Raw genomic sequence first — 22,141 nt, forward strand, 5'->3', positions numbered from 1 at the left:
AAGCTTTTTATATTGTTTCAAAATATGAGAATCTCTTTGCTTGGATCCTAAACAAAATATTCTATGCAATGCTAACTTCAACATCATTTTTTATGCTCAGCGATAGCAGCAGCAAGATCAAAAATTAGGAGTTCAGGCTGATCAAGTAAGTTTTGGAAATTCCAGATCTAAAAGTGATTTTATTTCCGTACTTAACTATCAGTTTAACATTTCCTTTTCAGAACAGTTCCCCAAAAGGCTATCTTTCAGAGACAGTGTACAGATCAAAATTAAGTTAGACTGTATTAAGATTTCAAAAGCATCCCCAAAAGAACCCTACTTGCCTGGATTACATTTATTGATGATCACTGGGATTCAGTGTTCATATCAGATTGTTTGTTCCTGCCACCTACCTGATTAAACCAGCTATTCCATATTATGGCATCTTCCTCAATGATGAGTGAGTGCTCTGCAGGAGAATGCGGGTCTATCCTTCCAATTTTCACTTTCGATTGGTTTTCAGAAAGAATAAAATTGATGATATCAAATCCAGCCACTAACTTTCCATCTGGGTCTAAGGAGATCTTGTCCCCAACACTGTTATTGAATGTGACTTGTCTCAAAAAGTGATGGAGCTAAATTACAAACAAAGGACACATGTTGAGAAAAGCTTTGTAGGTTAAAACTGTGTGTAGTTAGAAACAGCCAATTCTGGCTTCATTCATTTAAATATTTCTTTAATTATTCATTCAAGTAACGTTTGTTTTTATCAGCTTTAGCTCTGTGGTTTCCCTTCCCATTCTGTCTCTCTTTACTTTTTCTGTTAGTATTTGGAGGGGTGGAAGCTAAATTTTATCTCTTAAAGCTATTAGGAATGTTGCCCTGAAATTATTTGTTTTTTCATACCATCAGTTATACAAAATGGCAACCTGTGTTTGATAGTATCAATATATCAGGATCATAGCAGACTGCTGAAATCTCTGGAGCTCTTTCAGAAATCAAAACTGATGTCATTAGCAATGGATAGTTACTAAACAACCCAGGGATACTCAGTGAGTAGCAAAACTCAATCATTTACATTTCTACATTGACACAATTTCTTTGCCCCTTGAAGTAAACCCAGTTTCATTTCACTTTCTAGGATGCAACTGAAAATGTATTGTAAGTTTACAGCTGGGCAGGCAGAGTATCGATGGCAACAAAATTATATAGAGCCAAAATTATTTGTTCCCTTATCAGTTCTCTGGAGAGAAAAGACCAATATTTCAACATACAACTAATTTCAAATATCATTTTCGGTCTCCAAACAACCACTGCCATTTCTACTTCCAGATCCCTCAGAAGACCTGCATCACCCTCATTTCAGCCACTTCAAAATGCAGAGGCCATTCAGAGAATTATTTTTTTTCCCTGTAATCATGAACGCAAACCAACTTATGAACTTTTATGATAAAACTAAGTGGTAAAAATATGGACTCGTTCATTTTTTTAGTTTAAAATCACAGCAAAACAATTGCAGACCAGGATCTTTTACACTGGATTATAACAGATCAAACACTGAAATTGGTTTCGAACTAAACAAAAATGGCAGGATAATTGATTACTTTTACATGAATCATATATAACAAAAGAAGCAAAGAAAGATTGTTTTCAATTAAAATGATTCTAATGGTTGAAAGGAAAATGAAAATACTGTGTTCCTGTGCTAGAGAATCAGGACTCAAAAGTAATCCTCAGCATATTACCTGCCAGAATGGTTGATTGTTAAGCTGCAGTCCACCATCCATCACTGTTTGATGTTTGAATGCAGACGTAACCATGTCATGGAAAGCATGGGCTATGGCATAAACAGCATTGTAGATACTGTAGCTGTGGCCAGTCATGTACATTGCAAAACTGGGCCAAGTGAGTGTCTCCAAATTCTCTTCCCCTGTGCAATAATTCCCATCTATTTCATCCACAAGTGTACCCGGAAATAGACAGCCAAAGGATTGCTCCCAAAAGGTTTTGATAAAGCCATCTCCTGTTGCACTGGAAGGGTCTTGACTCTCCAAAAACTCATGAAAGCCAGGTATGTCACTGGAGTGAAATGTAAAGGCTATAGATCCATGGAAAATGCTTAAATCAAAATCTCTCTGGAATGCAAAGGAAGTGAACTCCATTTGGGCTGTGGTTACCCATACTTTGCCTAGCAGGTTCTTATGTTTACTTTCAACTTCTTCATTTGATAAAAAGGACAGAAATCTAAAAAATCCCAAGGAATATGATTCACCGTATGCCAGTATCACCTTAACATTATTGTCTGTCAGTGCATCATATATCTTGTTCCCTTGATTAAGCATCTCATCAAGATTAGTTATAAAGGTTGAAATGGGGATTTTTTTTATGAATGCAAAACAGATACCCTTCTGAGAAAACATGGGTGTCACTGTGTGTACAAACCTTTCTCCACTGTCAGTATCCATAACCACCACCCCAATCCATATCCACCTGAAGTGCAGAAGCAGAGACAGAATCCCCTCATATTGAAGGTCTTCCTTAGGAACCATCTGGTAGAAGGGAAAACTGGGAGGTTTTTCCTTCATCACCGGAGTGGGACTATAGGTGAGCTAAAGAGATCCATGAAGAAACAATAGGAAAAGAAATAAGTATAGTATCCATAAGTATGCTGAACTGTTTAAAACACATGATATAACTTCTTTCTACTTAGTTTTTCTATCCTTTCATTATGTGCCTCATTAGCATACTGAAAAACGGGGGGGGGGGTACTTATACTGATACCTAAAGACATATTTATCCTTCATCTCTGGAGTGGGACTATAGATGAGCTAAAGAGATCCATGAAGAAAGGATAGGAACAGGAATTACGATGGTACCCGTAAAATGCGAAACTGTTTAAAACACATGATATAACTTCTTCCTACTTCGTATTTCTACCCTTAACAAAAGGATGTGCGTTCACTCTGTGCCTCATTAGCATAGTGAATAAAGGGGGGAATGTTCTTTTCGTGCTACCTGAGGACCAATATTGGTTCATAAATATGGTTTTCCAAGAAGTAACTGCTGATAATAATTTAAGGTCCATACGCCTGTCTAATTCAGCCCTGTTCTTATATGATCTTATGAGATGATAAGTCCAACTGAATTAAGATATCAAAGCAAGGTCATTTTAATATACAGATTGATGAAATTATATTTGTGTTTATGCATGCAGAAAAGGCATTCTATATTCAAATAACTTTGAAGGTATATAATTCAATTTGTTTCAGGGAGGGAGGGAGGGAGGGAGGGAGGGAGGGAAGGAAGGAAGGAAGGAAGGAAGGAAGGAAGGAAGGAAGGAAGGAAGGAAGGAAGGAAGGAAGGAAGGAAGGAAGGAAGGAAGGAAGGAAGGAAGGGCCCTGAAATCAGACCTTAAACTATATGTCATGCAACCTCTGTCATCATCTAAGTTCCATTTAAAAATCCTAAGCAAATATAGTTTTCTACATTTGCATAATCTGTTTTTTATATCTTCTTTCTCTGGTAGATCTTTTTTTTCTTTGCCTGCCATGATACCCACCTTTCATTAATATTCTTGAGCAGATCTCTTACCCTTCCCATTTAACTTGTTCTACAGTTTATTTATAGTGCTCATTGCACACTTAAGATTTCCTCCTTAAACATCCCAGTCTCCTTTCATTGGAATGGTGTCTCTCTCTTCCTCTCTCCCTTTCTTGCCTTTAGTGTTGTCCCCTAAACATCTGATCAGTTTTTTTTTTTAATAGGCTTATGTCTTTTGGCTTTCAGAAATGGGCTGCTGCCTTTGCCTTTATTTGCTTATGTTTTTGTTTATTATAGTAAAGAAACCTGTAATTTTTGTGGATGCTAAGAGTAATCTGCTGACTGCAACACGTAACAGCGTTCATTTACTCTGTATCTTCTATGGGTGTGAAGCCTCCATTTTCAGCCTCTTTTTACACTGAAAAGCCTGGGTCCACAACATGCAACCTGATTCTTTTCACCTCCATGGGATTTTTGAAGATCTAGACTGATGAAATGCTCTTGGAAACTCAGATGTTTGAAAATTCATTTTGCAATCTGATTGAACTAGTTTTTCACTAAAACAGGGAAGTTAATGATATAATTAATAATGAATGTTTTCCCAAAGGTAAGACAAACCATTGGTGAATCAAGTACCGTGTATAAAGTCCAACTTAAAAATTAAGGAACTGTTCTACACTAGTATGTTGCATAATACATTCATATATTTTGATTCAGATATATTAAAACTACATAAAAGGCACCGAGCAGAACAACAATGATGACACCTGAGAAAAAATATTATATTTTGCATTCGTATCCTACCTGGGGAATCTTGTAGATATCTAACAAAATTGCCATATCAAGAGAAGTAACAGAATCCAGTCCACCAATCACTGATATGAGCCTATGTTGCACATTACAGTTGTAATTTGGGAAAAATCTTTCTAGCGTATACGTAAGTAGCATTGTGGAATGAAACGTCCATTTTGCATTATAGTAATTGTCGTAAATATGGAATCCCAAGGTGATATTTGGTAGTATCTGAAGATTTTCATTGATCTCCTTTGTTGCAAAGGCCAATGCCAGGATGTGCTGATAATTCATTGGAAGTATTCTAAAATAAAAACTGGGTTGTACATGAATGGAATAATACACATGTATAAATTTAATACATTTTATCATATTTATTACTCTTTCCTATGGAATGTAAATATCATTTTCTTGAGTATAATACCCTACATACTGGAAGATGCCATAAAAGCACATTCTCCTAATGTTGATTGTACCTCATTACTGTTTATAATCAACCTCATGAAAAGCACATTTTCAAAAAAAGAGAGTTATGGCTCTTGTGAATCTGGACAGTCCTTCAGAATAAATCTGACTTGGCAAAAATCTTGTTAAATATGTAGAGAAATGAGAGATGTATCTCATGGAATAGTAACTTAGAATGAAAATAACAGGAAGAAGGTAGAAATATGCATTGAAACCCATGTCAGAAGAATCATCGAGGAACTTGCTGTGATACAGGAGTTGGTAAGACGAAGATAATAAGTCTGTGCTAACCTTACCAACCCCCTCTATAATAAAATAATCTTCTTAAAGCGTTATTTGAAAATGTCTTAAAAAGCATAACAGTGAAGGTGTCGGAGCTCGAAAGGATCTCTTTTGCTTCAAAGAAAATAGATGGTGGGGAACAAATATTTCTGAAAAATAACGTTTAGAAAAATTAGATACTTTCCTTCTGCACTGTGGCAAACTCTGTAATAAGGTTATGTATAAATATACAAGTCACAGCTGCTTACTAACAATTCTTTCAATTGTATTGATGTGTTTTGTATAATTGGAGGACCACCAAACACTACAAGAAAAACATAAATGGGACGAGAAAGAAAAATGAATTCCTTACACAAGCTCTTCTGGCAAGGGTGGTAGAGGCTCTTTTGTGAAATCTTTGGCATGTGAGAGGAAACCTGCATGAGATGCAATCCCACCAAGGATAAAGTCTCCATTCTGATGGTATTTGTGAAGTGGATCTCCTGGATACTGAACGTTGCATTTCACAGTGGGGGTTTTGTATGTCATGTATTGAAGCAGGTTTAACAGGAGTATCACTACTATTAACATCCTGAGGACAGGAGAAAGTTTCCTTCTTCAGATTCTTTTTTATCTACCCATGGTCATTACAGTGGTCATTTTTATAAAACTCACTTGGATGCAGAGACTATTTGATACAAACTATTCTCTGACCGTCCTAGATTTCCAAGTGTTAAATATGGATGATTGTACTGACACACACAGACCTGTTTCTTTCCCCGTCCCTAAATGCCTGAGGTCATCTATATGCCAGAATAAGCTGGCTATGTTAGTGTACTTGATTTGTGGGAAGAAGTGGAGTTTTGCATCAGCTAATTTAATTATAGTCCTTAAGCTAATTCAGTGAAGAGGGAATTGTTAGCTATTTAGAACTGGAATTCTATGTGGAATTTCTAAAGAAAACATATTTGTCATTTCTGAAAGGATGTTTTCTTATGCATCAGCTTTAGTAAGAAATTGCAAAGTTTTGTTTGGAATGGGGTACTGGGAAGTGAGAAAACAAAAGTCAAGGCTTTGTTTTACAGGTGATATTCATGCATTCCTCATTGCTCTAATGGGCTTTTCAACATGGTTGATAGAAACCAATGAAATGAATATTAGCACCTGGAATAACTTCATTCTTGGAAACAGTTACAAGCATAGTTTGATAAAATGTTCATTGCAGTTAGAAAAGTTCCTGGCTTTCTTTGCAGAAATGGGAGCAAAATACAGACATTTTACAGTAGTTTTCCCTTCCTGTGCTCTCTTAATACAGCAGGTTGAATTTCAGAACTGAAACAAAGAACTTCTTTGACTGTAGGCCTCAACTTTTTTGGCCCCCTTCCTTATTGCCCCTCCTCTCCTTTGAAGATATTATTGAAAATAGCTTCAGTTTTTCTCTATGGTTCCTTCCCAAATGCCTAAGTGCTTCAGTTTTTATTTACATTTGATCTTTGCCTTCTGCACTCCCCCTGCAAACCTCCCAAACACAAAAGTGTGATTCTGGACACAATAACATTTTCTTTCTCTTTTCTTCTTTTCCTTTACAGGTAGTCCTGATGTTATGACCACTCATTCAATGACTCTTCAGAGTTACGACAGCTCTGAACAAGGGGGACTTACAACTGTTCTTCAAATTCCAGCCATTGTAGTACTCCCAAAGTCACATGATTGCAATCCAGGCACTCAGTGCCCATCTCACAATTAGGATCTCACAGTGAACCACCGTCACATGACTGTCTTTTTATGTATATAGTTTTTTTTGTATAGTTTGAGTTTTTTTAAAAAATTAATATGGAAATTTATATTTTTAACTATTTTTGAGGTTTGATTTTAATTGTGAGCTTCCAGAATCACCTTCTGGGGGAGATGGGTGGCATATAAGTTTAATAACTAACTAACTAACTAACTAAATGAATGAACAAATTTCCAAATTCCCTGCTGGCTTCTTCAAGCAATATCAATAGGGAAGCCTGTAGAAAGTTGAAAGAGCTGCTACTCCTGCTGTTTTTACACCCATGGGAGCTCAGTAGTGCCTGCCTGTTGCACCCCTACTCCTATGGCACATGCACACTTGCCTATGCTATGGAGCACCTGCATGCAACATGCTGCCACCCCCCACAATACCTGCACACCCACTGCCCACTTGCATGGGATTCAGCTCTCTTCCCGTTTAATGACCTGAACAATCCTGGGGTTAGAATGGAAACCAGGATGGCTGGGATTGCCGTTGCTAAACTCTGCAGTCATATAACATTGTACTTTATGACCACATTGCTTAGCAATTCTGGTCCCAATCATCATCAGAACCCAAGGACTACCTGTCTTTATTAGAACAGAGGAAAATGGGAAGAAAATGTTAAAAAATAAGGGGATAAAAAGACAGACTTAAAGAATGCAATAAGAAGGTCAATTTTATATATAAAGGCTTCTCATACATATATCGATGTATGTTTTAAAAAAGCATATATGGAAGATTTCTTTATATAACCTTTTCAATAAATCATAACCGTATTTCATTACAATCTTCCTTCAGGCTCCGGATCTATAGGCAACTCTTTCATAAGATGTAAGTAGCACCCAGTCTTTAAGCCACTGAGTAATATTCCTTAAATATATATGCAGGTGATGCTAGCTTAACAACCAGTTATTTTTCAATGACCATTCAAATTCTGATAGTGATGAACAACTGGTAGTTGTGACCATCCTCATACTTGCATCGATCACAGCATCCTTGCAGTGGTATGATCCTTGCAGTCATATGATCCCCATCTGCAACCTTCACTGCAAGGTTCCTAGAAGCAGAGTCACTAAGGAAGCCATCAATCGGTCACAAATGATGGCCATGTGAAGTCCTCACTTAATGACCCTCGGTGTTGCACTTAAGACCAGCAACCAGAAGTGCTAGAATCTCCATCACTGATTGGCACAGTCATGTGACATTATAATTTATCACCAAACTGCTTAGCGATGGAAATTCCACCATGAATTACTGTTGTTAATTTAGTACTACTTGTATGTATGTACGTATGTTCCGGAAGGCCTCAGAGACAGTCCAACACAGAGTGGCAGCGTGTAAGATGCAGGCAGGAACAGCTTACACTGAATGGCACAACCAAGGAGCGGGCATTGTATACAAGAACATCTGCACAGTGTATTTGCTGCACTCTCTGAAGTCCAAATGGGAGATTCCACAGAAGGTCATGGAGACTAATGAGGCTAAGGTCCTGTGGGATTCCCAGATCCAGATAGACAGGCAGGTACTGGTCAATGAACCAGACATTGTGGTAGTAGACAAGGACCAGAAGATTGTAGTGGTCATAGATGTAGTGGTGTCAGGTGACTTTAACCTCAAGAAGAATGAATATGAGAAGGTGGAGAAGGACCAGGGCCTGAAAGAGAGAGAATGTGGAAAGTAAAGGCTAAAGTGGTCCCAGTGGTTTAGGAGCACTTGGGGCTCTGATGCCGAAACTGGGAGAGTTGCTGCAAGAGATCCCAGGAACAAAATCAGAGCTCCCTTTCCAGAAGAGTGCAGTGCTAGGAACAGCTAAGATATTGCACAGAACCCTGAAACTCTCAGGCATCTGGTGGAGGACCCAAGATTGAGGAAGACACATACCACCAATAGGGGTGAGAGAGCAATTATATACATCCAGATTAGAAACGCAATAAAAATGCATTCATTTATATTTATGTGTATGTGTGTGTGTCTAGAGAGAGAGAGTTATCATTTTATTGCCTTAGTAGTTTTCATTTCTATTGTTTTCCATGTACTTATATGTTGGATATATAATTAATTTAGATCTAATGACATGGAATTCCAATTACTTGGAAATATATATATATATATATATATATATATATATGTGTGTGTGTGTGTGTGTGTGTGTGTGTTTGTGTTTGTGTATGTATTCATTCCTTAGGACTGTGCAAAAGTTTGAAATACTTCATCAGCACAATACAGTTTTGACAGTTCAAAACTCTTGCCTGATTTTTTTAAACAACTCCAAAAAATTACAAAATAGGAATATAATGGATGATGATGATGATGATGATGATGATGATGATGATGATGATGTTGTCAGAAATGAATCCAATAATGAACCTACAATGTTGAACAACTCAGTTCATAGAAATGAATGGGCTTGTCCAATCTGATTTTCGGATGCAATGGGAAGGTTGAAGTGAATCATGTTTGCAGTTTCCCAATACTTGTGTTATTTTATCTCATATTCTCTCTCTCTCTCTTTCACTCTCTCTCTCTCACTCTGATAATTTTACTAAAGAAAAATGGTGGGAGAATTCAATCCATAATTTGGATTAGTATTATTTAACTGGGTAAAATTTATTTCTAAGGAAAGATATATAGAATGAGATGAGAGTATATTCCTCAGAAACAATCCCTTACCTATTTATTAAAAGTAAATGTAAACCAACTGAGTGCACTTCATTTATTAATACTTTCTCTTTTGTCTTGTATTACAACTTCCAATATGATAACGAAATGTAGAGATCTCCTGAGACTGGTGTATAAGGTCCAAATATTATATGTGGATCTGGTATCTTAGATTCTGCTTTGCTTTTCTAGATAAAGTTACCTAAGGGACTGCCTCTCCCCCATGACTTCAACCCATTGCACCCAATCACACAGAGAGGGCATTCTCCGGACCCCCTCATTAAAAGAACTCTGATTAGCGGGGTCAAGAAGGCGGGCCTTCTCTGCGGTAGCCCCCGCTCTTTGGAACATTCTGCCCCCGGAGGTGGGATTGGCTCCCTCACTCCTGGCCTTCCGTAGGCTTTGAAGACCTGGTTCTCCCACTTGGGAGGGAATATTTCAAAGATGGGGATGGCTAGCCCCATAGAGGCCTGCTGTCTTCAACCCCAGATTCTTCATCTTCTTGGACTCTTCTTTTTTAGTACTGTTTTTAAATTGATGCTTTATATCTTTATATATATTTATGGTTTTAATATTTTGTGTGAGTTACCCAGAGTTCCCCAGTTGGGGGGAGATGGGCGGGGGAGAAATTATTTTAATTATTTAATTATTTTATTATAATTAATTAAATAAATAAATAAATAAATAAATAAATAAAATAAAGATACAACAGTCATTTGCCAAACATGCCTCAGGTAGTAAGGATGGTGTAGTAAGTTTTGTTCCTTAATTTTTCACCAACAGGATCTGTTAAGGCAGTTGTGATTCAACAGCACTATTATGACAGATGTCCCTTGAATGCTCAGCCATGAACATCTCAGTCAATACAAGCAACAAAGACATTATTGCTAAAGAATCCTAGCCTAACGAGAAACAACACCCCATTCTACATTCCATCATACATGCCTGATAAAAGGGTACATTAACATGGTTACCCTTCTTGCTTGAAATCCTCCCTTGAGGACATGGGATGTAATAATAACAACAAAATGGCTGCCCTTCTCTCAATTTGCTTCGTGAACCTGGAATGCAACTCTCATTGCAGAGAGACAGGATCTGCCTAATCCAGCCACAAAACAGGAGAATATTCATCAGAGTCATTAAACCTTCAAATTGGAACTCTTTCACTGTGAAATTCCTTCTAAACTACCTTTTCTAATGCTGCATATGTGTTTCCAGCTGTTTCTAATTAAAATGGGAAGTAAAGAAAGGACCAGAATATTGCACTTTCATACAGTTTATTCTCATCTGTCAGCCTTTATACTAATTTATACTAAATTAAGATCCATTTAAAAGATTATTAGCTTCAGTGAATTAGTCATGACTAAGTCTGGTTTCAATTCTATTTATAAAATATTTCCCTTCCAATTTCATGATTCCATATTTTTATGCCTTTTTTTTTTAAGTACCAAATTTCTTAAGACAAATATCTAATGAAAAATATCCTGCAGTTTCAAAAATGTTCAAAATGATAATGATCGAAAGGATTTATCTTTTTCCTAGTGCACTGGAACTATTTCATTCCATTGAATGATAAAAAAACAAAGCATCTTTATCATGACTGAAGGCAACTTTTTCTATCTGCTTCAATAAGAATTCCCCACCCTGCACCCCCCTTGAAATGGAGAAGAAGGAGAAGAGGTAACCCAAATAGAAAGACTTTGGTGTACAACTGAGGCTTCATGCATGTCGTCAGATGACTAGCCTGCTTTTCAACACAGTTTACCGAGACTGAAGGACAGAAATTCTGATGCCTGGAAAAACTTAGCCCTTAGAAACTGTAAGAGGCACTTGTATCTGTATACGTTAATTAAAAAGAAAACAGGTCTTTCCTTGTACTGCAGACACAGAGACTTTTTTTTAAAGCAGGCAGTGTATTACTTTTCCTTCCCCTGGCATGCTGGTATAGTGCAGTTTCATTGGATTCTCCAGTGAACATGTCTGCCTTAACAGACTAAAGGCATATATTTTATTTATATTGATATTGATGGAAATAGGATAATTTTTTTGGCATCTTCTCTGTCACCCACCTAAATTCTCCAGGTTGCTCCAAAATCAAATGCACTTTTGTCAGTGATGGTCCTACAGGGAGGCCAAAACAATTAATGTTTGCCCAGAACAATTTTCCTGATGCAATTTTTGTTCCACCAACTTCAGTTATGTCTTGATATCACTGGTCTGTACCTTCAAAGCCAGAGGGCAGTCCAAAATGTTAGAGTCAGGATATAAATATCTAGAGGACTTTTGGGAAATTAGATATCCTTTAAGCATAGAGGCTCAGCCATTCCACTGCAATGGTACGCTACACACAAACATATATTACTTTATTCTCTATTAATGATATCTAGCAAAACATTTTGTGTGAACGTCTTTCTAATGAAACCGATGTGGAAAAACAAATGACAATTTCTCTGCAATGAGGATTAGAACAGCATTCTTGGGCATATTCACTACTCCCTCTTTCTTCTGAGCTCCTGATTGTTCAGTTCTGGTCTCAGAAGAATAATGTAGCATTTGGGGAAAAAGATGCAGATCAGCAGCCCACCACCTGAGGCTAAGATTGAGAAGATCTCCACAGCCACCATCTGTTTCCCCTTGGTGCTCAGGTAGGTTGGAACAAAGGAGAGCCAAACACTGCAGAAGACCAACATGCTGAAAGTGATGAACTTGGCTTCATTGAAAGTGTCAGGTAACTTCCTGGCCAAGAAAGCAACTATGAAACTGATTGTGGCTAACACCCCCATATAACCCCGTGTACAGTAAAACATAATCATGAACCCCTCCTTACACTGGAGGACAATTTTTCCAGTCTCTGAGAACAGGTCAGCATCTGGGACTGGAGGGGAGATGGACAGCCATGTAGTAGAAAAGTCCACCTGAATTAAGGATCCATATAAAACTACAGAATAGCCCAGTCTTTTCCCCATCCATTGCCTCATCCTGCTTCCTGGCTTGGTTGCCATAAAAGCCAGGACCACAGTTGCAGTTTTGGCCAGCACACAGGAAATAGCCACCGAAAAGATGATGCTGAAAGCACTTTGTCGGAGAACACAGACCACCTTATCTGGCTGACCGATGAATAGTAATGCAGAAAGGAAGCAGAGCAGGAGGGTGACTAGGAGAATGTAGGTGAGATCCCTGTTGCTGGCTTTGACAATGGGAGCGTTGTGATGCATCAGAATTGTCCTTAGCACCAGAACTGTGATTGTAGAACAAAAAAGAGAAAGACAACCTAAACTGATTCCCAGAGGCTCTTTATATGACAAGAAACTTATGTCTTTGGCAATACATGAATCCTGTTTTTTGTTGGGATATTTTTCTCCTGTACAACTATAGCAGTCATTCAGATCTGTAATCGAAAGGGTCTGGTGTAAGTCTCAGTTGGATGCATGAACCTTAGAAGTGTTCTTACATTCCAAAACACATAAATAATTCCTCTCATTTGTTCCCAAAAGTGAACAAAGTAAGTAATGAAGACCAGAGGAAGACCACGTTTATGAATTCAGCAAAGAAAACCTTTATGTAGTCCAATCAGAAAGTGGTCAAGAAACTCTGGCAATAAAGCAGTAAATCTATAATTGTGCAGGGAAAAGAAAATTTAAATTTATTGAATGAGATTTGCTAAATAGACTGTGCAAAGAACACTGGACTGGAATTTGTAATATCATTAAACAAGAAAAATATATTAAAAACCAAACGAAACAAAATATTTCTACCTGTTGAAAAGAGTCATTTAAAGTCAGATAGCAAAAGAGAACAACAATTATGGAAAGTTTGTGGAACTAAAAGTTGAGTTTCAGAGAACAGCAAGAAGAGAGAAACAGTTTTATCTAAAGAAATGAGAAACTGAAGATAATAAACTGATTGAAAGGACTAGAGATTTACTGAAAAAAATTACACTTATGAAGGAAAATTTTCTGGTCAATATGAATATGAGTAGGCCAACATCTGATGGAAAGATAGATAGATAGATAGATAGATAGATAGATAGATAGATAGACAGACAGACATACATACATACATCTACATACATACATCTACATACATAAATACACACACACACATAAAATTGCATCAAATATACAGAAAAAATAAGCAATAAATCTCAAATTAATAGTAAAAACTAAGGAAGGTTTCTTAAAGTTGAGAGAGTCATTTTCTAAAGCAAAGTTAAATGGGCCCAAGAAAAGATTTCTAATAGCAAAATTGGTAAAGATGATGAAATGCACATCTCTTTAAGATATTAGAAGATAATATAGTTAAAGGACTCAAAAGGTACGCAGATATTGAAAACAGCAATATCCAAAACTGGAAAAGATCAGATTACACTTCAGGACAAAAAGGAAATGCCATAGTAAAGTTGAAAAGTAAAAAAAAATAAAAAAAAATTGGAATTGAAATTGCTAAAAGAGCAGCAACTTCAGAAAGCCTGATGATGCCACTTTTATGTCTGGTAGCAGGACTGATTTAAGATGAAGATCTTGTTTCATCACCTTTCCTCTTCTTGTTGAAGAGTAAAGAAGACAGTATGAGACACATTCTGCTGCTCAATAAAAAGCTTAAATTAAGGCAACTGCAATGCCCACTGAAAGCAAATTGGCAGAGAAGAATTTGAAGTAGCAACAAACTGTATCTTCCTAAGGTCAAAACTTCACAGGGATAGTGACTGTATCCATGAAATAAAGAGACATCTGCTACTTGAGAATCTATAAGAATGGCATATACAGTCCACCTTCCCTTAAGCTCTCAGAGTAAAGAAATACAGATGTTACATTATGTGATGCCCCCGTGTATGGTAATTTCCATGACTTTCACCCCCTATTCTCCCCACCCCAAAAAAGTTTGGAAAGTTTAAGGAACCATAAGGGAATGTGGACTGTCTGTATATTTCAGGAAGATTCTACATAACCCTTCCTGCAACCACTCAGTGCCTCTCAGGGCCTGGATAGCTCCTAAAGCTAAGACACTGTATATAGTCCTCTAAAGGGCAAAGGTCTGTGAGTTCAGTTCCCGGTGGAGGGTTTGTACATCTTGAATAACATCTGGCTACCTCTGTGTGACAAGTCTAAAACACAATGAAGATCATCACATGGTGCCTCCTTGTGGTCAATGCAACAGTTACCTGAGAAAAAACTCTTGAGTTTTAGATAAAATATTAACATTTTTGAAGCATATCACTGACAGCAGAGGAATGTATTATCAAGGACATGGTTTTCTGAGTTTTAACATATGGCTGTGAAATCAGAATCATCAAAAAGGCTAAACGAACAAAAAAAAAAAGGAGTTTGTGTTCTTGAGCTGGAGCTGGACTATATTGCTGAGAATGTGTTAATAACAGAGAATGTTGGATGGAATCACAGAAGTCATGTAGTATATTATCCACTAGAGGAGATGACAGATGTGACAGATGACCATCCACTGACTATTTAAATACCTGTGCTGAAGGAGAACTTGTTAATTCACTAACAGTCTGATCCACTGGCTAACACTTCAGAAGTCATTGGTTCTGGCTGCTGCTGCCCTCTTTAGTTTTGGGGAGATACCTACCCTTCCTCGACAATGTTCTCTTTCAGGATTTCAAGCCATTGAATCCAAACTCCTTTTTTTTTTTAGGGTTCCTCACAACCTACTGTTTTGAAATCCAGTATGCAAGTCCGATATTCTCAGATGCTGTTGCCCAGGATATCCCAATTTCAAGAGCAATATGCTCATATACCCCCAGGTCACTTTCACTTCTTCATCCAATTTCTCATGGTTGTTGAGATTTCAGTGAGCAAACACTTTTGTTCTTATTCTTAATTTTCTTCAGTTTCTGACACATAAAAATGTCAGCAAAAAGGCAATAATTTATTTGACCTCTCACTCTTTGTAGAGTTAGAATCCCAGCATATGTCAGGATCACTGAAATTCCCCATGCTCAGCATTGCATGCCTCTTTGAAAGACTGGGCATCAGAGGCAGAAAAACCTCATCCAATTCCTGAATGCCTCTGCAAGTATATTTTATCTTTACATACATGCTGCCTAAGACTCTTTCTGTGGATTCGTTCTTTTTGCATAAAATGTAGCTTTCTGTAGTGTACGCCAGTCATGAGAATCATCCCCCCTAGTTTCAGGGACACCTGTCCCATAATATTTATTTTCCTTTCAGGATCTCTACTTTTGTCTGTTTATTATCCATAATGTGCCATAGTGTAGAAACATCTGTGCTTTGAAAGTCACTCCCTACAGGCCTCTCTTTGTAGGACACTGAGTCCCGTCTGGCCTCCTTCTTCTCTTGTGTCTGGTTTCTTGGGAAATTGACCCATAAGAACAAAGAATTCAGTGGATGAGGTAGTCAAAGCAGAATAATGAAATTAAAGCTTAAATATTTTGGAAATGTAATATGAAGGGAAGTGTCCTCAGAAAAGACCCTGATGCCTGGAATAATGAAATATCTACAGTATATTCTACCTTCAAATCCTTATTGACTCCTGATGACAGAAGTGGTTTGCCATTGCCTCCTTCCAAGGCTGAGAGAGTGGGACTGGCCAATGGTAACTCTGCTGGCTTTGTGCTAAGGTGGGACTAGAACTCACAGACTCCTGGTTTCTTGGATGGTGCCTTAACCACTGTACCAAACTGGCTCTCAGAATAATGGAAAAAATTGAAAAAAATGGCTGAAAATATTAAAGGTAGTCACATAATATCACTGTTGATAATGATATCACTGTATAAGAAGTCAAACTAATAATTAGAGAAAGACAATCCTTATGAAAAAACATTTATCAGTTTACAAGTAGTTTGAAGCAAATGAATAAAATATCCTTACCCTCCTTTTCTGAAACCTTCCCTTCCACACATGACATGCAAGAGTAACAGCAAAATGGCTTCCCATCAATCACCTGCTTCCTAGACCCTGGATAACAGCTTGGTGTACATATGGAAACAGGACGTGTCTAACTTATAAGCCAAAAATAACAACAAGAAAAAAGCGATAATCTTTCAGACCTGTATTTCTGAACTCTTTTTTATTCTCTGCAGCATGGCTGTCACAAATTTTTGGTCCTTCCAGCATGCTGCCCTACTCAGGTGTGACAAAAGCAAGAAGCATTTGTTTTCCAAATATTCAATGGCCAACCAGTTTTGTTAATTATCTTTCCAAAGATTTTTATATTGTTTCAGAATATGGGAATCTCTTTGCTTGCATCCTAAACAAAATATTCTATGCAATGCTAATTTCAATATCATTTTTTATGCTCAGCAATAGCAGCAGCAAGAACATAAATTAGGAGTTCAGGTTGATCAAGTAAGTTTTGGAAATTCCAGATCTAATAGTGATTTTATTTCCATACTTAAGTATGAGTTCAAGGTTTCCTATTCAGAACAGTTTCCAAAAAGGCTATCCTTTAGAGACTGTATAGAGATCCAGATTAGGTTAGACTGTATTATAATTTGAAAAGCCTCCCAAAAAAGAACCCTACCTGCACTGATTAGTTTTATTGATATTTACTGAGATGCAGTGTTCATATCAGATTGTCTGTTCTTGGAACCGACCTGATTAAACCAGCTATTCCATATTATGGCATCTTCCTCAATGATGAATGAGTGCTCTGCAGCAGAATGCAGGTCTATCCTTCCAATTTTCACTTTTGACTGGTTTTCAGAAAGAATAAAATTGATGATATCAAATCCAGCCACTAACTTTCCATTTGGGTCTAAGGAGATCTTCTCCCCAACACTGTTATTGAACGTGACTTGTCTCAAAAAGTGATGGAGCTAAATTACAAAGAAAGGACAAATGTTGAGAAAAAAGTTGGAGATCAAGTTGTGTGCAATTAGAACCCCCCAGTTCTGGTTTCATTCATTTACATATTCTGTAATTATTCTTTCAAGAAAAATTTTGTTTCTTATCACCTTTAACTTTGGCATTTCTCTTCCCATTCTTTCTCTCTTTACTTTTTCTGTTAGTATTTGGAGGGGTGGCAGCTAAATTTTATTGCTTAAAGATATTTGAAATGTTACTCTGAAAATATTTCTTTTTTCATACCCTAAATTACATAAAATGGCAACCTGTGATTAATGGTATCAATATATTAAGATCACGGCATACTGATGAAACTCCTGGGGCTCTTTCTAAAATCAGAATTGATACCATTAACAAATGAAAGCCTCCAAACAACTCAGGTATATTCAGTGAGCAGAAAAACTCAATCATATATATTCATAAATAGTAAAAGAGACAAAGAAAGATGGATTTCAATTAGGATGATTCTAATGGTGGAAAGGAAAATGAAGATATTGTATTGCTGTGCTAGAGAATGAGGACTCAAGAGTAATTGTGAGCACATTACCTGCCAAAGTGGTTGATTGTTAAGCTGTAGTCCACCATCCATCACTGTTCAATGTTTGAATGCAGATGTAACCATGTCATGGAAAGCATGGGCTATGTCATAAACAGCATTGTAGATACTATAGCTGTGGCCAGTCATGTAGATTGCAAAACTGGGGGAAGAGAGGCTCTCCAATTTCTCCTGCCCTGTACAATGTTTCCCATCTGTTTCATCCACAGGTGTACCTGGAAATAGACAGCCAAAGGATTGCTCCCAAAAGGTTTTGATAAAGCCATCTCCAGTTGCACTGGAAGGGTCTTGATTCTCCAAAAACTCATGAAAGCCAGGTATGTCACTGGAGTGAAATGTGAAGACTATAGCTCCATGGAAAAGATCCAAATCCCAATCTCTTTGATATGCAAAGGAAGTCAACTCCATTTGGGCTGTGGTTATCCAAACTTTGCCTAGAGGGTTCTTATGTTTACCTCTGCTTCTTCATCTGATAACAAGGACAGAAATCTGAAATATCCCAAGGAATCTGATTCACTGTAGGCCAGTATCACCGTAACCTTACTGTTTGTCAATGCATCATATATCATGTGCCCTTGATTCAGTATTTTATCAATGTTAGTTATAAAGGTTGGAATGGGGATTTTCTGTATGAATGCAAAACAGGTGTCACTGTGTGTACAAACCTTTCTCCACTGTCAGTATCCATAGCCACCACCCCAATCCATATCCACCTGAAGTGCAGAAGCAGAGACAATCCCCTGATATTGAAGCTCTTCCTTAGGAATCATCTGGTAGAAGGGAAGACCGGGAGATTTATCCTTCATCACTGGAGTGGGACTATAGGTGAGCTAAAGAGATCCATGAAGAATGGATAGGAAGAAGAATAAGTATAGTATCCAAAAGTATGCTAAGCTGTTTAAAACACATGATATAACTTCTTTCTACTTAGTATATCTACCCTTAATTAAAGGATGTGCATTCACTCTGTGCCTCATTAGCGTAGTGAAGAAAGGGGGCAATGTTCCTTTGCTGATACCTAAGGACCAATATTGGTTCATAAATATAGTTTTCCAAGAAGTTACTGCTTATAATAATTTAAGGTCCCTAGGCATGTCTAATTCAGTTCTGTTCTTATATGATCTTATGAGACAATAAGTTGAAATGAATCATTTTAATATTTTGCTTAATATTTAATAATTTGATGAAATTATGATTGTGTTCATGCATGCAGAAAAGGCATTCTATCTTCAAATAAGTTTGAAGGCATATAATTCAATTTGTTTCAGGAAGGAAGGAAGGAAGGAAGGAAGGAAGGAAGGAAGGAAGGAAGGAAGGAAGGAAGGAAGGAAGGAAGGGAGGGAGGGAGGGAGGGAGGGAGGGAGGAAGGAAGGAAGGAAGGAAGGAAGGAAGGAAGGAAGGAAGGAAGGAAGGAAGGAAGGAAGGAAGGAAGGAAGGAAGGAAGGAGGGGCACTGTATTCAGACATTAAGCTATATTTCACGCAATCTCTGTCACATCCAAATTCCATTTAAAAATCCTAAGCAAGTATAGTTCTGTACTTTTGCATAAACTGTTTTTTTGTATCTTCTTTCTCTGGTAGATCTCTGTTTTCTTTGCCTGCTATCATGCCAACATTTCATTAAAGTTCTTGAATAGATCACTTATCCTTCACATTCAATTGTTCTACACAGTTTATTTATAGTGACATATTTACACACTTAAGATTTCCTCCCTAAGCATCCCAGTCTTTTTTCATTGGAACCATGTCTCTCTCTTCCTCTTCCCATTTCTCACCTTTGGGGTTGTCCCCTAAACATCTGATCAGTTTTTTTTAAAAACAGGTATATGTCTTTTGGCTGTCAGAAATGGGCAGGTGCCTTTGCCTTTATTTTTTTATGTTTCTGCTAATCAGGGTACATAAACCTGTCATCTTTGTGGATGTTAAGAGTAAATAGCTATCTGCAACACCTAAGAGCATTAACTTCATCTGTAGGTTTTGTGGGGATGAAGGCTCCGTTTTCATCCTCTTTCTACATTGTAAAACCTGTGTACATCCTAATTCTTTTCACCTCCATGGGATTTTTAAAGATCTAGACTGATTAAATGCTCAGGGAAACTCAGAGGTTTGAAAATTCATTTTGCAATCTGATTAAACTAACTTTTAAAATTAAAACAGGGGAGTTAATGTTATGATTCTTCATGAATATTTTCTCAAATTTAAGACAAATCTTTGGTGAATCAAGTATCATGTATAAAGTCCAACCTAAAAACCAAGGAACTGTTCTACATGTTTACATTGCATATTACATTCATATTTTTTGATTCAGATGGATTGAAACTACAAAAAGGCATCCAGCACAACAACAATGATGACACATGAGAAAAAGTGTTATATTTTGTATTCATATCCTACCTGGGGAATCTTGTAGATATCCAATACAATTGCCATGTCAAAAGAAGTAACAGAATCCAGTCCACCAATCACTGATATGAGCCTATGTTGCACATTACAGCTGTAATTTGGGAAAAATCTTTCTAGCGTATATGTAAGAAGCATTGTGGAATGAAACGTCCATTTTGCATCATAGTAATTGTCGTAAATATGGAATCCCACGGTGATATTGGGTAATATCTGAGGATTTTCATTGATCTCCTTTGTTGCAAAGGCCAAGGCCAGAATGTGCTCATAATTCATTGGAAGTATTCTAAAATAAAAACTGGGTTGTCCGTGACTGGAATAATTCACATGTATAAAATTTAATACATTTTAGCATATTTATTACTCTTTAATATAGAATGCAAATATCATTTTCTTGAGTATAATACCCTACATACTGGAAGATGCCATAAAATCAAATTCTTCTAATCTTGATTATACCTCATTACTGTTTATAATCAACCTGATGAAAAGCACATTTTCAAAAAAGAGAGTTACAGCTCTTGTGAAGCTGGACAGTCCTTCAGGATAAATCTGACTTGGCAAAAATCTCATTAAATATGTAGACAAATGAGAGATGTATCTCATGGAATAGTAACTGAGAATGAAAAGAACAGGAACAAGGTAGAAAGATGCATTGAAACCCATGTCAGAAGAATCATTGAGGAACTTGCTGTGATACAGGAGTTGGAAAGACCGGTGATAGTAAATCTGTGCTAACTTACCTACCCCCTCTTTAATAAAATAGTCTTCTTAAAGTATTATTGGAAAATGTTTTTAAAAAGCATAACAGTGAAGATGTTGGAGCTCGAAAGGATCTCCTTTGCTTCAAAGGAAGCACATCGTGGGGAACAAATATTTTTGAAAAATAACATTTAGAAAAATTAGATACTTTCCTTCTGCACTGTGGCAAACTCTGCAATAAAGTTATGTGTAAATATACAAGTCATAGCTGCCTATTAAATATTATTGTAGTTGTATTATTATCTTTTGTATATTTGGAGGACCACCAAACACTACAAGAAAAACATAAATGGGATGAGAAAGAAAAATGTATTCCTTACACAAGCTCTTCTGGCAAAGGTGGTGGGGGTTCTTTTGTGAAATCTTTGGCATGTGAGAGGAATCCCGCATGAGATGCAATCCCACCAATGATAAAATCTCCATTCTGATGGTATTTGTGAAGTGGATATCCCAGATACTGGATGTTGCATTTCACAGTGGGAGTTTTGTATGCCATGTATGGAAGCAGTTTTAACAGGAGTATCACTACTATTAACATCCTGAGCACAATAGAAAGTTTCCTTGTGCAGATTCTTTTCTATCTACCCATGGTCATTTTAGTTGTCATTTATATAAAACTCATTTGGATGAACAGACTATTTGACACAAACTATTCTCTGCCTATCCTAGAATTCTAAGTCTTAACTATGGATGATTGTACTGACACACACACACCTGTTTCTTATCCCCATCTCTAAATGCTTGAGGTCATCTTTATGCCAGAATAAACTGGCTATGTTACTGTACTTTGTGGGATTTGTGGGAAGAAGTGGAGTTTTGCGTCATCTAATTAAATTGTAGTCTTAAGCTAGTTCAGTGAACAGGGAATTGTTACCTATTCAGAATTGAAATTCTCTGTGGAATTTCTAAAGAAAACATATTTGTCATTTTTGAAAGGATATTTTCTTATCCATCAGCTTTAGTAAGAAATTGCGAAGTTTTGTTTGGAATGGGGTACTGGGAAGTGAGAAAACAAAACTCAAGGCTTTGTTTTACAGGTGATATTCATGCATTCCTCATAGTTCTAATCAGGTTTTCAAAATGATTGATAGAAACGAAAGCAATGAATATCAGCACCTGGAATAACTTC

General features: G+C 37.1%; 1 protein-coding gene across 1 annotated transcript; it reads right to left on the minus strand.

Moving 5' to 3' along the window:
- Positions 1–83: 83 nt before the first annotated feature.
- Positions 84–2,564, minus strand: LOC148215758 (vomeronasal type-2 receptor 26-like). Its single transcript, XM_088142457.1, has 3 exons — positions 1,725–2,564; positions 393–614; positions 84–167 (listed from the first exon to the last, which is right to left on the minus strand). The coding sequence occupies exons 1-3, from the start codon at positions 2,562–2,564 to the stop codon at positions 84–86; spliced, it is 1,146 nt and encodes a 381-aa protein (XP_087998583.1).
- Between the last annotated feature and the right edge of the window lie 19,577 nt (positions 2,565–22,141).

This window comes from Python bivittatus, unplaced genomic scaffold (genome assembly GCF_059951505.1).
Source record: "Python bivittatus isolate LINGU-HERP-01145 unplaced genomic scaffold, Pbiv_v1 ctg000440_np1212, whole genome shotgun sequence".
In the NCBI taxonomy this organism is placed as follows: Eukaryota; Metazoa; Chordata; class Lepidosauria; order Squamata; family Pythonidae; genus Python; species Python bivittatus.

What these genes read in the sequence shown, in the direction of transcription:
- LOC148215758 (XM_088142457.1), bottom strand. Translation starts at nt 2,564, where the DNA reads ATGAAGGAAAAACCTCCCAGTTTTCCCTTCTACCAGATGGTTCCTAAG. An exon ending in ACAATCAACCATTCTGGCAG is followed by an intron (nt 615 to 1,724) that starts GTAATATGCTGA and finishes TTTGTAATTTAG; the next exon opens with CTCCATCACTTTTTGAGACA. An exon ending in GGAATAGCTGGTTTAATCAG is followed by an intron (nt 168 to 392) that starts GTAGGTGGCAGG and finishes AATCACTTTTAG; the next exon opens with ATCTGGAATTTCCAAAACTT.